The sequence below is a fragment of the Alnus glutinosa genome, chromosome 1 (assembly GCF_958979055.1).
Source record: "Alnus glutinosa chromosome 1, dhAlnGlut1.1, whole genome shotgun sequence".
Lineage (NCBI taxonomy): Eukaryota > Viridiplantae > Streptophyta > Magnoliopsida > Fagales > Betulaceae > Alnus > Alnus glutinosa.
In genome coordinates, this window is record NC_084886.1 from 44873125 (window position 1) to 44887292 (window position 14168).

General features: G+C 39.0%; 1 protein-coding gene and 1 long non-coding RNA gene across 2 annotated transcripts; one reads left to right on the forward strand and one right to left on the reverse strand.

Annotated features, from left to right (window-relative positions):
- The first annotated feature begins 318 nt into the window (after window positions 1-318).
- Window positions 319-1572, forward strand: LOC133863252 (uncharacterized). The gene is made up of 3 exons (XR_009899381.1): window positions 319-603; window positions 674-755; window positions 1386-1572. It is a non-coding gene; the product is annotated as an uncharacterized LOC133863252 (long non-coding RNA).
- Window positions 1573-2455: 883 nt separating this feature from the next.
- Window positions 2456-6450, reverse strand: LOC133860683 (protein FAR-RED IMPAIRED RESPONSE 1-like). Its single transcript, XM_062296259.1, has 8 exons — window positions 6339-6450; window positions 6088-6234; window positions 5231-5983; window positions 4992-5128; window positions 3936-4862; window positions 3547-3660; window positions 3255-3298; window positions 2456-2483 (listed from the first exon to the last, which is right to left on the reverse strand). The coding sequence occupies exons 1-8, from the start codon at window positions 6448-6450 to the stop codon at window positions 2456-2458; spliced, it is 2262 nt and encodes a 753-aa protein (XP_062152243.1).
- Between the last annotated feature and the right edge of the window lie 7718 nt (window positions 6451-14168).

Below are 14168 nucleotides of genomic sequence, written 5' to 3' on the forward strand. Positions count from 1 at the left end.
AATTTAAGTGAGATAAGAAATAACCATAGTTTACTTACTTCTATAAATTAAACCTACTGCTCCTCTAAATTTTCGCACCATCCAGTGTTAATCACTGAGCTCTACTTCCTCGTTTATTTCTTTCTTCTTCTCTCTTTAGTTCTTTCTTCTTCCTTTCGAGTTCGTCTATACGTGCGTCAAGAGTCCGGCTGGAGTCCGGCTCTTGACCCACGTGGCAGCTTTTTTTTTCTTTTTTATTTAAAAAAAAAAAAATCCAAAAATCAACATTAAAAGGGCTAGAGTCCGGTTCAGTCGTCTCACTCCAAAATTTTCCCCCCATTCCCAAATCCCCCAAATCTCACCGTCTCCCGCCACCATCCCCTCCCCCACTGACAGCCCAACGACCGCCCAACGACCGGCGCCCTCTGACCCGCACCGTCCCTCGGCCAGCTCTGTCTCTCTCTCTCTCTCACCCAGTAGACCGGCGCCCACCGATCGGCCGATCTACCGGCGGCCAACGACCGACCAACCCTCGCCCAGATCTCTCTCTCTCTCGGACCCAGCAAACCCGAGCGCCGCCCACGAGCACTGCGAATCTTCGACCAGAGCCAACCACTCTCGACAGTTACTCTCTCTCTCTCTCTCTCTCTCTCTCTCTCGTTTATGTTTCAGCTTCCTTTCTATGTCGTTGCAGACATCCAGGAGCTCGTTGTTCTCTCATTCTCTCTCTGCAAATCACGCGCAAGCAGCCTAACTGCAGGGGAAAATTTTTTCAGGTAAACTCTTTCTCCCCCTTTCCTCTCGCTTGAGTGAGTTCTGACACGTGCACTTCACTTCCTCACTTTGATGTTGGTAGATGCTGGGTTGATGGGTTGGGCTGGGTTAGCCTCTGGATTATCAATTCATAATTTTAGTCTAAGAAAGTCTGCTTTTTTTGTTGGATACTCTAATGCTGTAGATTTCCCTGTAATGTTGGTTTATTTAGTTTGAAAAGATAATGTATTTCTCAAATTCCTGCATTCCTCCGCATCTTTTGGCTTCACCCCTCTGGAGTTTTGCTATATTCCTTTGTTCAAATACAGTTTATAGCAAAATGTCAGAATCACATCTAGATGAGTGGGCTTATGTGTTTCGGTCAAGTTGGATTGATTTTGTTCCTTAATTTGTGATAAGTTTAAGAAAATAAGATAGTAAAACACCTGAGAGTGAATTTTGGTTGTGAAAGAAAAGATGCATGTTCAGGAAATAAAAATGTTTTATAAGTTAGCATATTTTGTATTGATACAGAACTTTGAATAATGATTTTGTACCTATTTGCTATGTAATGGATGTTTGGCAGTTGTAATATTTTGGTTTGTAGTAATGTTGATTATTCTTTGGTAGTAATGCTACATGTATTCTTGAAGGGGAGCAGCTACATGAAATGGTGGGAAGAGTACAAGAAAATTATCCGAAAAGGCAGATGACGATCTAGCAGCAGCAGCTGCTGAGGCTGCTAATGGAAGACCAGTGTATTGCAAAGATAGGTTTTATCGTGCATTAGCAGGTGTACAGTACTCTAAATGGGAGGATCTAGTCAAATAAATGGAAAGAAGGAGGCACAAATCATAATAAATTTTAATATTATCATTCTGTCCTGTTATTTCTACTTACAAGATGTTAACATTTAAAGTTTTATCCCATTATTTAAGGAAATAGTTTACATTGTTTGAAAGAATCAGAAGCATAACCATAGTGTTGAAGTAAATGGTGGAGAATATTTGGGATCACAAATATAAGCACTGCTGTGGGTAATAATACGGATCATTACATGTTCAACACACCTGTACGTGTAATTCATTAATGGAAAAAAGACAACATAACCCAAGCTTTCAAAAAAGCCTCAGCTTTTTATGATAAGGAAAAGTACACAATAAATACAAGGAAGCAGCTAAGGCAAACCTAAATATATATAACAGGATTATTGTTCAACTACCGCTAAATTCTTCACACAGTAGCTTCCACCAGATTTGCAATGACCAGCTAGAAATTTTTTTTATTCTTCTCTCTTCAGTCTCCACATTAATAGCGATGATATTCCAAGAGATATGATCCCTTCTTTCAATGCCTGAGAACAGCTCCGAAGACAATTCATTTAGGAGTGAGCAGAAGAAGTCACTTTTACACCGCATACTACCAGACATCGCTGGACAGGAACATTCCTTGCACATTCAAGGAATCTTATCAGAAAATAGAAAGGCAAACAATTTCAAAAAGCATATAGAGTTAATTGACAAATCAAATAAGAAAGAGCGACCAAAACTACCAAGTCATGGGAATGATTTGAGTCAAATGCTACAAGTTTAGGAATTAAAATTCTAAGAAGAAATACACGTGATGCCCCAAAAGAAACTGTATTTCTCTTCAAAAAATTACACCTGAAACCACTAAACTAAAACCAAATCCAAAATTTACAAGACATGCAATTATTTCTCTTTCACTTCTTTCTCTGAACCTCCATCACCCTGAATAAGAAAAAAGATGTACATTTTCAGAACTCAAAATAGGAAGTAAAAGAAACAACATTCACAATATCTAAAAATGATGCATTAAAGGACTCCCTAGATTTTTTATTTTTATTTTTTTTTAAGAAAAAAAATATATATTGCAAAGTCTGCTATGGATGCCGGAAATATATATACCAAGATAAAAATACAAGCTTTCTAATTTGTGATGCAACGAAATGATAATAATAATACTGCCTCACAAGCATATGATTAGATTAAAGTCCAGCAGTGGTTTTCTTGCATATGGGCATTGGTATGACATCTAAAAGAGGGGAAAGAGGTAAAGGTACATTTTTACCACAAATCTAAAAAATAGATATAACCCCAAAAACAAAATTCAATTAGACCATCCATGAAGTTAAAATGCATCTTACCCATCACAACCTGATCTATGCTATACATATCAAACTCAACTCCTTCTCCCAATCAAACAAGGAAAGGGAAAAACTCTAATCAGACAAGGATAAAAGGGAAAAATATTAGGGTAAATTTGTTGCACTTCCCACCCTAAAAGAATAAGAAATGAAAAATAAAATATAACTATGAAGAGGAAAACACACAAACTCACCCCAAAAGAACATAAGATTCAACATAGATAGACATGCTTCTAGTCTCTAGGTGCAATATATTGGTTAACTGATTTTCTTATAATCGTAGAGTTTATAGTAAAGCAATTGCCTAAGAAAGCTCAAACATGTTTAAACCAATTATCCCTATTGTATCACTTACTTCAATTCCAACACAGCAGCACCAAATTCGAGCAAGAATATCACCTGAAATAACATATAAGTACACCTTAGGCAATAGCAACAAAAGTGGCCAACTTTGTAGGAAATGCTAAAAAATCAAATACTTACGACAAGTATATAAAATCTTCTTGAATAGGAAATGATGACTGTGAATTTTCGAAGGTCTGAAACAAATTCTTCGTATGCTTAACATATATGAAATAAAATTATCCGTCAACATGTATGAATCAAATACACATCTATGAACATATTTTTTTTCTTCCTTTCAATACCTGTGTAACTACGCTATTTTGAGTTCCAATTACTTGGTCATGCTGAACATTAGTTACAAAAGCCAACGGATCTTCACTTGTGTCCAATTCATCTACGAGCGATCTTTGGCATGTCTTCAATAAATAAAATCATGGAATAACATGTCAGATATAATATTAAAATTACACATCAAATACGTGCACATAATTAGCATCAACTTACTTTAACACATACAACGACTTTAAAAACTATGAATACCTGTTTTTTTTTTCCTCTGCCGTTTGGGATTTGTGTCACTCTGTTTCTTGTTTCCTCCTTTTGATTTTTTCACCACCGCCTTTTCAACTTCAGACACTTTTCTATTTGATGGTCGCTTCCCTTTTGTCCGAGCCACCAAAGGACTACACACCTCCACTCCCATACAATCAATAGTTCTATTACCGGTCACAGATGCACTTGGAAGTGATTGGGAAGGTGGATTTTGTTCATAGCTTTGACCACCTAATTTCTTAGTTAGCATATCAACATAACTTTGTACTTCCATGCAATGGTCCACGTTTGGTGCTGCGATTGCGGCTAACTTCAGCACATTTTTGCTCAGTTCAGAATATCGCTCTGCAGTAGGGTTGCCACTTAAAGGATCATAACTACTTTTGATTAACTTATATGGCTGCTTCAAATCCTTCCTCCATCGGTTTAGAAAATATTTTTCAGGCAACAATTCCACATCTTCAAGTGTAGTCAGTACAGATATGACATGTTTACACAAAATTCCCCTTGATTCAAATAAACAACAACTGCAGTTCAGTTCACATGAAGGGTCATTATAGTAAACAATAAAGCGTACTTTTTTCGTGTAGGCATCACTGACTTCTACTCGTTCCATCACTTGATAGGTACTAATTCCACCTTCACTTTTTAGAAGAGAGCAACTACAATTCAGAACCTCTGTAATCTTCTTCTGAACTTCTTTGAACTTTTCATGGGTGTAACTTTTTTGAAATTGCTTCTCAAAGGGAAGCTTGCTTACACATGAAATCGTGGAATTAAAAGAACTGAAATCAGCAACATTCTCAATCTCAACCTTCCTACGCAAAGCGTTATCGTTTTGATCTACAAATTCCTTCAATGAGGTGGACGAGTGCACATAACCATCAAAGAATGCATTCATACTCTCACTGCGTTGTGTGGTAGTCATGCCGGCCCAAAATACATCTTTTAAATATGCCGGTACCCAAAAAGTCCGTTCATTGTATAAACCATGCAGCCATGCATTATCCTCCAGATTATAACACTCAAGTAGGGTCTGCCAACTTGCATCAAACTCGTCACATGTCTGAGAATTATACACACAATTTCATATGGCACTCTTAATGGCCTTGTACTGTAAATGTGATCCAAATTTTTTTGGAAGTTTTTTCAGTACATGCCATAAACAAAATCTATGTCAGGCATTCGGAAAAACCTTCTTAATTGCACTTTTCATAGCCCGATCTTGATCTGTAATAATTGCCCCTGGCGCTTGGCCCTTCATGCATTTCAACCATGCCTCAAACAACCAAACAAATGTTGCTGTATCCTCACTTGAAATTAATGCCGCCCCTAAAAGCATTGATTAACCATGATGATTAACTCCTACAAAAGGGGCAAATGGCATTTCGTATTTGTTGGTCAAATATGTTGTGTCAAATGTAACCACATCACCGAAATCTTCATATGATGACCTACTTCGTGCATCAGCCCAAAACACATTTTTCAACCGACACTCATCATCCACGTCCATATCAAAATAGAAATCATCATTCACTTTCCGCATTCTATCAAAATAGTCACGAAGTGCTGCAGCACCTCCTGTGCCAAGGCTAAGACGTCTTGATTTCGCAATATAATTGCGACACTCTTTCTCTCCAAAAGTAAGATTTTCATACCCCCCCGCTTCAACAGCTAGCGAGTTATAGATCTTGTTCGTACGGATTCCAGCTCTATCATCTATATCAAGCTTCCTCTTCGTAGCAGGATCCAACTTCTTGTGGCATCTAAAATATCTCGCTTTGCCTGGGCTTAAATCATGATTATGGCATAGATTTACATTAGTCACATACCACGTTGTGCCTACTAACTTTGCATTCAAAGTAGCCTTACACCCCGTTCTGATTGTTTTACTAGGCTTGCAAACTTTATTGCTTGAGCTGGATTGTCTGTTGCCTTGACGAGCACATGCTAGAGTGATGTAATGTACATCTCCATTTTCATCCTTTTTTTTCTTCTTCTGTACCACACCAAAACCCTCTTGCTTAGCATAATTTCTATAATATTCATGAAGTTCCTCTATAGAGCCAAACAACATCCCATTCTTAGGTTCCTTAACATTTTTATCTTTATCTATGAGCTTGAGCTTGGAACGACAACTGTCCACACCATCATTCAACTGTTCATCCACAATAGTTTCATTTTCATCTATATCAAAACGAATAAAACATAGTGTAAAGAACCCAACTTTGAATAGTAACATTTACTCTAAGATATGTTACAAAAATTAAAAGTAAAAATGCCCATCATACCATTTTGAGGGTCCATTTCGATGGGAACAACATCATCAAGTTGTTCATGTCTCAACAAACAATCATCTTCGCATTGTTTGTTGAGCTTGGAACAACAACTGTCCACACCATCATTCAACTGTTCATCCTCAATAATTTCATTTTCATCTACATCAAAACAAATAAAAAATAGTGTAAAGAACCCAACTATAAATAATAACATTTAGTCTAAGATATGTTACCAAAATTAAAAGTAAAAATGCCCATCATACCATTTTGATGGTCCATTTCGATGGAAACAACATCATCAAGTTGTTCATGTGTCAACAAACAATCATCTTCGCATAGTGAGTTCAAGGTCAAGGCTAGTTGTGACAAGTCCATCTAAAAGTTATTCTACAAAAAAAAAAAAAAATGGTTTAATTAAACAATTGTATGAGACAACAAAAACCTAAACCAAGCAAAATCCAACAGTGCATAATAAATCATAATTCACTTCCTAATTTCCCCAAAATTGCTTCTTCAAATCAATACCAATACAGTGCATAATGTTGTAGATAGATCTTCTCTCTTCAAAAACATGTACATATTAAAATCAAAAGCATGATATATTCTTTTGACAGCTCTCCAATTTTAACTTCACCATGAATTGAATTCAAAGAAATTAATTAATGTCATCAAACCATCAGTTTGTCTGCAATAAATCCATCTTTATCAACGGTACAAAAAGTCTATCATGCTCTTTGTTCACAATTACAATTTATCATGCATGATAAATCCATCTTTATCAACGGTACAAAAAGCCTATGGAAATCAACGGTACAAAAAGGCCCAAACCACACTAGTTTTTGTTAACACAGGAAGATTACTTTACAATGAAAAAAATAAAATTCAGAAACCTCCTCTGTTGGAGTCCCTTCTGCTCGTGGGCGGCGCTCGGGCTACTGGGTCCGATAGAGCGAGAGACCAGCTGCTGGGTTAGAGAGAGAGAAAGAGTGAGGGTTAGACTTAGAAGTCACCAAAGGAGAGAGAGAGAGAGAGAGAGAGAGAGAGAGAGTAAAGGGAGAGAGACTAACCGTAGAGAGTGGTCGATGGCGCTCCGGTCTGCTGGGTCTGAGAGAGAGAGATCCGTCGGTCGATCGGTGGGCGCTGGTCTGCTGGGTGAGAGAGACAGCGAGCTGGAAGGGCGCTGGTCTGCTGGGAGAGAGAGACAGCGAGCTGGGAGGGCGCTGGTCTGCTGGGAGAGAGAGACAGCGAGCTGGGAGGGCGCTGGTCTGCTGGGAGAGAGAGACAGCGAGCTGGGAGAGAGAGACAACAAGCTGAGAGAGAGAGAGACAGCGAGCTAGGAGAGAGAGACAGCGAGCTGAGAGAGAGAGACAGCGAGCTGGGAGCCGGCCGTTGGGTCAGAGGGCACCGGTCGTTGGGTCAGAGAGCGCCGGTCATTGGGCGGTCTGTGGGCGCCGGTCGTTGGGCGGTCGTTGAGTGGTCGATAGGCACCGGTCCGTCGTTTGGAGAGAGAGAGAGAGAGACAGCAAGCTGGGAGCCGGCCGAGGGACGGTGCGGGTCAGAGGTCACTGGTCGTTGGGCGGTCAGTGGGGGAGGGGACGGTGGCGGGAGAGGGTGAGATTTGGGAGATTTGGGAATGGAGGGAAAATTTGGAGTGAGACGACTGAACCGGACGTACGAGACTTTTCTTCTCTGATTTTTGGATATTTTTTTTTAAATAAAAAAGAAAAAAAAAGCTGCCACGTGGGTCAAGAGCCGGACTCCAGCCGGACTCTTGACGCACGTATAGACGAACTCCTTCCTTTGTCCTTTATCTCTTTACTAATTTTTCTCTTCTCCAGGTCAGTGAAGAAACAGATACCCGATTCCCTTTTCTTCTCTCTATCTCCTTTCTTCCTTTCTTCTTTCTTCTTTCTTCTTTCTTCTCTTCTAAGACCGAGAGACCCGAGAGAGAGAGAGAAGCCAATTGAGGGAGAGAGAGACTTGGAGAGAGAGAGAGAGAGAGAGAAAGAGAGAGAGAAAGACGCCGATCATGAGAGGCAGAGAGATCGGAGCTGAGAGTGAAACCGGGAGAAGCCCGGAGAAGACCCGGCCGGAGGCCAAGCTTCCAATGGAGCCAGAAAACCTGTCGGATCTAGGAGGATCTGAAACCCAGGAGAACCGGAACAGAGACCCGGCCCTCCGACGAGACCCAGACCCGATCCTCCATGGGTCATCGCCGGTGACTGTCCCAGCAGCGATTTCCGGCGGTTCTGGCCGGGAATCCGGCGACTTCCAGGGGCAATTTCCGGCGAAATTTCCTGTGGAATCAGAAGCTTTTTCGGTAAATTCCTCCAGCCTCAATCAGAAATTCTTGATGTTTTCTTATGCTATTGTATTGAGTCATTGTTAAGATGATTGTGTATTTTAGATTGTTAATTTTAGAGTATTCTTGGTTGTTGTTTGGTTGTTCTTCACTGTTTTCGAATGGGTTTGATAAAGCTTGATCTCTAACCCCTGTTTTGGCCGATTGAAGTTGTAAGTGTAAGTGTATATTGATTTGCTCGTATTTCCTATTCTGTCCAGTGTGCATGAGAGATATTGGGTATAAGGACAGAAATGGGTATTGATGAATTCTTCCCCTGATTCGACCAACCATATGTGTGTGTGTGTGTGTGTGGTGTTCTTCCTCTGTTTTGCCAGTCAGCTGACTATGGGTGTGAGTGACTGTCAGGTGACCGAGAAGTTGCTGGTTTGGGTGGTTGGTTATGTTCCCTGTTTTTGGATATATTTTGGCCAAGCTTATTTTCAGTATATGGTGTTGTAGGTGATTTCCTTTGTTAATCGGCTGTATGATGTCTTTTCCCCTGATATAGTATTTCGGCCAGTATGGTATGTCGTAGATATTGGTTCCTGTGGACTGATTTTGAGTATATCATATTGATGTTGGTTTGATTGGTTGTTTTTGGCCAATTATGTTAGAAGAGGCTGGACCAATTTTCTCTATGCGTAGGTTTTAGCTATTAGGTGTTTTGGTTACTAATATGCTTTGATATTAGGAAATTTTGACAGTGTTAATGATTCGGCCAAAATGAATGCATCTTACACAATTGGGTGTGATTTGGTTAGGTCTAGAATTGGGTATTTTGGTAATCGTTTTATTAAAGTATATTATATTTATGATTTTAACTGATTTTGGGTGTTTAAATAGTATGTGTAAATAATATGGAAAATTAATAATCTCTTAAGAAAGAGTTTAGATATTGGGAATTAATGTCAAGACAAACATATAATGTTAAGTGGCTTTCCAAACTAAAAAGATTAGGTACAAAGATAAGTGTACGTAAGCTTATATAATTAATATTCACAAGTAATGATGTTAACACTTTGTATGTAAATATATATTTATTGCAAAGAATGAACTATTATGAAAACGGCACCTAAAAGGCTGTAAGTATCTCTATACTTACTGAGGACGAAGCTGGTTGATTTTTCCATAATATTCTGTTTACTGCCTTATTTAATTTGGTTGTGCATGTGAATTTACATGTTTTCTATTTTAACTAAACTGGTTAATAACAAAGCTGGTATGCAGCTGAGGTGTTGATGGCTGCCAGTGGGACCTTTGGCTTCCTTGACACTTAATAAATAAATGGGTTATGACCTTTGGCTCATAGTCTGTTGGGATCTTTGGATTCCAGTAACAAACAAATAAGCTTTATGTGAGGGGAACCATTGGCTTCCACAACACGCTAATCCGGACCGTTGGTTCCATCATGAGAGGAGTGTAAAATATAATAATTAAACCTTACATTTAAAACTGTCATATTAGTGTTTTATGGTTATGTATATATTCAATCTATGACTGTGATCGGCTACCATGGATCATATATTGCATATACATGTGACTATAAAGCCATATCTGCATTATGTTGCATTTATTAAATAAATCAGCATTCATTATATTATTGGAAACAGTAGACTCACTTTAGTATTTTATGTTTTTGTTTATATATATATTTGTGCAGGTTTAATAAATGAAGATTAGAGCTCAAGAGATTTAAAAGCTAAGGATACATAGTTTGTATTTTGTTTGTAGTCTTCTGTGCTTATGACATTTTATGTTGACAAGATTGCTAATGATTTCCATGTATTCTTTTGTGTCACTATTGACACTTGTTTCCATGTAATTGTTCTAAGTATTTTCTTTATAAATGTCTAGAAGTATTTCAGTTAGAAGCTATGTCGTGTTATTTAATCCAAGATTGTTGGATATATTATATTCCGCTACAAAATCCTAGCTCTGATGATGTCGTAATGTCAAGTGAAATTTTGAAATTTTCACTCACACCTTTTTGTAAAAGGCGGGGCGTTACAACAGTTTTAATTGATATATGATCAAGAAGGTTAGATAGTGTGACGCCCAGTAATTTCAAGCTCTTAAGAAATCATTGATATTGTTGAGGAAACAATATCCATAAGTTTTTATAAGCAAACCTAAAGTTGTTTTGAAAACTTAAAAATATCAAAACCTAAGAATCCTTAAAAACCTAAAAGTAACATTTAAACTTTAAACTTTGATTGAATCGAAAATAAGTCAAATAGACTCAGATTTAGTTGATTAAAAAACCATTGTACTCACAATAGAAATATCTATCACATAGTAAAATTTGGTGAAAAGTCCACTGGTTGACTTTTTAGATTTATAGTTGACCATTTAGGTGCCAAATGGCACTATTGGTTGAACTTTGACCTCTAAATTTAGACTTGATAAATATGTTTTTATGGCTTATAATTACTCAATATAGTATATATATATATATAGTTTATGCTTGAATCCTGTGAAGTTAGAATTCAATTTAGTAACAGTTAACTTTTTGATCCAAAACAGGTGCTTAAATGATCAAACTGTCGAATTAAACAAAAAACTATCAAAGAAAAATATATTCATGCTTCTAGAACATTTATGTGTAAAAAACAAGAAGCATTAATGAAGGAATAAAATATCTTAATAATATCACAAGAGTAATCATGAAAAAAAAAAACAAAAATCAATAATGCAAGTGTGAACGCAGACAGTAGTTTAAAGATATTTTGGCTTAATAGATAAAAACTTTAACTTGACCGGAACTAAGTCAAAACAGACTCAAAATGAGTCAAACAAAAAGAGAAAGTGTTTGTCTTGAAATCTTCTATCTACCTTCAAAATTTCATGTCAATCAGAGTCAATTTGACCATTGAAAAGTAGGTCGGAGTAAGCTGCCCTCCATTTGGACGAAAATCCTAAAATTCAAATAGATAATAAAGTAAGGTCTAGTTTGCAAGATATTACCAAACAAGTTAATATATTTATTAAATTTTGCACCTTATACCCCTACTTTGCTTCTATAAATAAGCATGCAAAGGTTTTTGTTTTTCTATGCAAATCATAGACAACTTTCATAAAAGCTTTCGCTTTGGTTTTCTCTCCCCTTTTCTCTCCTTCTACCACAAGGTCACTTTGGTGTTCTTGAAGGTTTTTCTCTCCAAATAAACTTGGTAAGTGATCTTGATGCACAAGATGACTTCTTAGATATTCCTAAGAAAGTGTTTAATTCACTTCCGTTATATCGAGTCCAAAAACTCAAAAGATATATATTGAATGTGAAACTTTCAAAGGAATATCTTATGAATCACTTGGCATCTCTTCCTTACTATTCGATTTCATTACTTGTTCATTTATTATGTAGCTCTCCATATTAGAAGAAATTCAAGTTCCCTGTCAAATGTCCGGACGATCAAGCCATCCCGTCCGGACGACTACTGTTCTTGCCTCATCCGTCCGGACGACGTGCCATACCTTCCGGACGAAGACAATCCAGCATCATACGTCCGGACGACGTACTCATTTTCGTCTGGACTTCATACTGAGTCGAGAAGTTTTCCTATGCCAGCTTGCATCCGTCCGGACGTTTCAGCAGCACGTACGGACGCCCATCAGTACTCAATCAGTCTCTGATTCTTTCCAAGTTCCAAGAAAGGAAAGATCAATAGACCGTCCGGACGACATGGTATCCCGTCCGGACACGTGTCTCCATAAGGCAAGAATCGCAATTCAAATTTGACCTTCCGGACGTTTGACAGCTGTGGTCCGAACGCTAGTGCATCGTATATGGAAATTGTCGATTCAACTTCAGCCGTCTGGACATCTGTCCCTCATGGTCTGGACGCGCGAATTACTGTTATGGAAATTGCGTACAGAAGAATTGCCGTCCGGACACTCATCCCCATGGTCCGGACGCTCTAAGCATTCATAAGGAAATTACTTGCAGTCCCTTGGAGTCTGGACGGGGATGGAGCCCACATGTCCGGACAGGACCTGATGGAGTCCAGACACGCGCTGATACCACCGTCCGAACGATCTCCTTATATCGTCCGGACGCACACGACCTATCTGCGCCTTTCTGATGCAGCGAGCGTCTAGACGTCATTACTCCACCGTCCGGTCGGGGACCCCACAGAGGCTATATATTCCTGTTCGCCGCATTCTCTCCATCTACCCCACAAAATCTTCTTTTTGGCTCTTTTGTGAGTAATTGTCTTTGGAGTTTTTGGAGTAATATTATCTCTGCTTGTCTTTTTGCATTCTCATTCACTCTTCAGGTATTTTTCTTGGTCTATTCTTTTCAGTTCTTAAACTGTTAGAATCTCATGTTTATTAAGAGTGTTTTTGAAAATTTGCAAATTGCTGTCATGTAGGGATTATTTGTAGGACTGTGATATTTTATTATAGTCCTTTTTACTGCTATTATTCTGCCAAATTTGTATTATCCTAACAAGAATATTTTTTTTTGGAATATTCTTTTTGCTAAATTCTTGTTGGATCTTTTGCAGAATCATGTCTGCTGGCAGTCCACCTCGCAGGGTTCGTCAGAGGGTTGTTGATGACAGGGCTGCAATTCAGGCCAAAATCATGGACCGCTCCGTTATTGCTGAGAGGAATGTCCTTTAGAATGATATTATGGTGCCACCATTGGACAACATACTTGACATCATCCAGATGTACAACTGGGGCTACCTCCACGGCTGTGCATGTATGGTATACACCAGAATGGTCAAGACTTTCTACACCAACTTGGAGGTGGTGCAGAATGACGAGCATGGAGTGGTGCTTCAATCCTCCGTAGCGGGCCATCTTATTACTGTTGATTCTCAGGTCATCAGTCACATTATTCGAGTCCTTATACTCGACATTTCAGTCAACCCCTACAACGAGGTGGTACTTCCTCCATCCCTAGATGATCTCAGGAAATTTTCCAGTGCCGTTCCCCAAGGTGAGGAGCGCTCCACTGCCATCAAGATTGGCGCCTTGTCTCCCGCACACCGCATGCTGGCCAAAATTATTTAGCACAATCTATGGCTCGTTGTTAGGCGCAGTGATCTGATACTGAAGAAGGCCCAGTTTGTTTATGCTATTCATATATGCTTGCCTTTCTGTCTCTGCAAGCATATTATGGGAGTCATTCTTGAGGCTCGTGATGAGAGCAATGCTAGTCTTCCCTTTGGCTGTCTACTTACTCAGATCATCCTCCAGTCGGGTGTCAATGTGACTAGCAAACCGAAGATGAAAATCCAGCAGCCTATCAGAAAGCAGACCCTGATGAAGTCAAATGCGCAGCTGCGGAGAGATGACTCCGATGATGAGGTTTCACCAGCTGCTGCTATGCCAGTTTGCTTTCCAGGCATGGCTTCCTCCTCACACACTGTTCCACCATCTGAACCGAAGTTTAACTATGCTCAGCTTATGGAGGCTCTTGCTGCACTTCAGGGAGGGATGAGCAGCATGCAGGTGACTATGTCCTCCATGCAGTAATCTATGAGTTCCATAGAGCAGTTTATCTCATCCGTGCAGCTTGCTATGAACTCTATTGACCGGCACGTGGAGCAGAACCAGCTGGATCTTCAAGAGTGCTTGAAATATCATCATTCGAGTGGCAGTGATGATGATGATGATGCAGATGGAATTTTACCCATGCCTGAGGACGTTTGATTCCCTCATGTTGTCTTTGTTGTTTGTTATTTTGAGACATTTTTTTTTTGTTTTGTTTATTATAACATTTGGATATATATTACTCTGT